Source organism: Aplysia californica, unplaced genomic scaffold (genome assembly GCF_000002075.1).
Source record: "Aplysia californica isolate F4 #8 unplaced genomic scaffold, AplCal3.0 scaffold00379, whole genome shotgun sequence".
NCBI lineage: Eukaryota > Metazoa > Mollusca > Gastropoda > Aplysiida > Aplysiidae > Aplysia > Aplysia californica.
The window spans coordinates 518539-521641 of record NW_004797649.1 but is presented as its reverse complement, the minus strand read 5'-3'; the positions used below and the strand labels follow the sequence as shown (position 1 = coordinate 521641).

Below are 3103 nucleotides of genomic sequence, written 5' to 3'. Positions count from 1 at the left end.
AGTTGTTATTCATTTTTCCGACATAGATCTTTTTTTTCAGTCCAATGTTCTTGTCTAATAACAAAATATCTTGATCAAATCGTTTGTCTCGGACAGCGGGTGCCAGGGGGACAGAGGATCATCCGTCTTAACATTTTCCTATAGGGACAGTGGGAATTCCGTGGACAGGCTCTGTTCCGGCAGAAACGCCTACACGTTATGTCCGCCATATCTTAGCTCTGGTCTGGCAAAAAACGCTACACATTATGTCTGCCTTAACGGCTCTGTTTCGACAGAAAGGGTTACACATAATGTGCGCTTCATTTCAGTTCTGTTCTGGCAAACACTGTTACATACTATTATGTCCGCCATATACATGCTGTGTTCCGGCAAATTCTGTTACACACGTAATGTGCTCTTTACTTTCGTTATATTTTAGCAAAAAATGGTCACACTGCCATATTATGGCCTTTTATGGCAAATTCGGTTACATGCATTGTTCGCCTTATCTCGACGCAGCTTTGACAAAATGATTAATCATTATGTGTGATTTTTTTGGAACGTCACGAAGGAAACGGAATCAAACGTGGAAGCATTGAAAGAAACCCCCCACGGAACGCTCACTGATAAGAACAATTAGGAAGCCACAAAATATGCAGTTTTTTAGGACACTTGACTCGATGTAAATGCTAGAATACCATGCTCTTACTGAAAATGTAAAAAAAAAAAAAGAAGGAACACAAGGCTGACAAGTCTATTTGGACAAGCTGCACATCATATTTTTCTTTTTGAAAGCATTCGAGCGGAGAAATGTATGGAAAACATGATCCTAGATGTCTGTGTCAGATTTTGCTCTTTATGATGACGACAATACTCACCACACCTCGGCTTTGCAGTTGCTACCTCAGAATTATAAAGTTATTAAGACCATGAGATCAAAAACCAATGTTCTATCTGCTCTTTCAAAATGGTAAGATTACGCTGACTCGTTGTCAAAACAGTCAAAGAATTGCATTCGAAAAAGCTTGACATGGTGTGAAACTCAAAATCTTTGATGCCAAATTTCTCAAAACTAATTACTGAGCTGATAGAATTTTGTAATTCTGATGTAGCGATGTGGCAAAAACGGTGATACGCAATGCCTGTAATATCTATACCCTGTTCTGGCAAAAAAAATTTAAAAAATCGATCCCCAAATCCACCTCATAACGGCTCTATTCTCTGGCAAATGCAGTCACATATTATCACGTTCGCCATAATGATATATGAGCTCTGTTTCTTAAAAATACGATTACATATTATACTGTCCGCCTTATCACGGCTCTGTTTCTTCACAAACTAACATTTAAAGGGTCGTCCTAGTTACTTGTGTTCTCCTTTCGAAAATAATATTATTATCTTTTGATAGAAGCTACAATGCCTTTCAAATTTGAGCAGAAAAACTACAATTATATGCATTAATTTAACTTTATAGCTAATAAAAATTGTCTGCATTCGATTATTAAACAACACCGTTTTCTCTTTGTCTTTGTTATTAAATGAAACCTTTCAGCCGTAAATCAAATTTGGAATAAACTGCTACTCATGGTGTCAGCCTCATCTTTCGTCAGCCCAGCAAGCCTCTCTTACTGTGGTACCTACATTTTCCAGGAGACGTTCCTGTTTTTGAGTGGACACAAATACCGCTTTGTCACTCAGCCTTAGTGAATAGAACTGTTTTCTATCGTGGTTAAATCAGGCGCTCGTCAAAATATTGGAATAGAAGACTTAAATATTTTTCCTCCCGTTCGGCAACTTCTGTCGATTTTTTTGTTTTTTGTTTTGGGATCAACACCATTCAATTCCATTTCAAAACATTCCTGCGTGGTATTTTATTTAAAAACATTGATGAAAGGCACAAAAACCTCCGGTAAATTTGCACTTTTCCAAAGACACTTAAGCTGTGGAAGTCACTAAACTTTGGCGGCTATTTTCTCGCAAACTTCACCCCTGATACCAAGCGACCCCCACCTCCATCCTATCTCCAGATCTCCAAATATTGACAAGCGCTTGATTCCATCGTGTCGTGGCACGAACAGTGAAGAGTTGACACTTAAGATACGTGTTCAAAAAAAGTCTTCACTCCTGATTCCTTGACAGTAGTTTGAGTTAGATCTACTTACCGATAAAAAGTCTGTGCCCCTCATGCACTCCCTGACGTCATGTCCTGTCGCATTGGGACACTGGTTCTGGAGTACTCTCTCCAGCGCATGCGCATAGGTGAGCACAGCTGTGTAGGCGATGTCGGCGTAGGGGTATGTGCTCACACCTACCAGAGACATCACGTCGTTGTTTTGGACACAGTCTGGGTCCGTGATGGAGCAGTTGAACGTTTCTTCCCAATCGCTGACGGGAGGGGAGGAAGGGGAGGAAGGGAGGAGGAGGTAGGAAGGGGGAGGGAGGACGATGGGGTAAGAGGGAGAGGGAGGAGGATGGGGGAGGAGGGATGGTTCGAAGGGAGGGAGGGGGAGGATGGGGAGAGAAAGATGAGATTTCGGGGAGAAGAGGAGAAGGAGTTAAGGAGGGGGGAGGGGGAGGTGGAGGAGGGACGGTGAAGGAAGGGGAAGCAGTGAGGGTATAAAAGGGAGGGAGGGGGAAGAGGGGAGGAGTTGGGGTAGATTTTAGAGTGAGGAATAGAGAAGGAGGCAACGGAGTGGGATAGAGAGAGGATATTAGAGTGAAAGGAAATGAAAATGGGAGGGGTTGGCGGGAAAAGGAGGAGCGTGAAGATAGAGGGAGGAAAAAAGGGGAAAGGGGGGGGGGAGTGCGAGGAAACGGTGTCGAGACGATAGATGAGAGGAAAGGGAGGGAATGGGGAAGGGTAGGGAGACGAAGAAAGGGAAGGTAAGAAGGAATGGATAGTTGAACAGTGACGGTGAAAATCATAATAATATATCGTATTGCTTAAGCTATGGATATTAGAATCAGAAAGCGTAAAGACATTATGCAGAGAGAGAGATAGAGATAGATAGATAGAGAGAGAGAGAGAGAGAGAGAGAGAGAGAGAGAGAGAGAGAAAGAGAGAGAAAGAGAAGGAGAGGGAGGCAGATAGATAGATAGATAGATAGATAGATAGATAGATAGA

General features: G+C 42.3%; 1 protein-coding gene across 1 annotated transcript in view; it reads right to left on the bottom strand.

The window, feature by feature from the left end:
- Window positions 1–3103, bottom strand: part of LOC101860511 (metabotropic glutamate receptor 6) — a 53969-nt gene that overhangs the window by 11365 nt on the left and 39501 nt on the right. The window contains exon 7 of the mRNA XM_035971111.1: window positions 2142–2364. Coding sequence (XP_035827004.1) covers window positions 2142–2364 — 223 coding nt within the window. The remainder of the gene's footprint in view (window positions 1–2141; window positions 2365–3103) is intronic.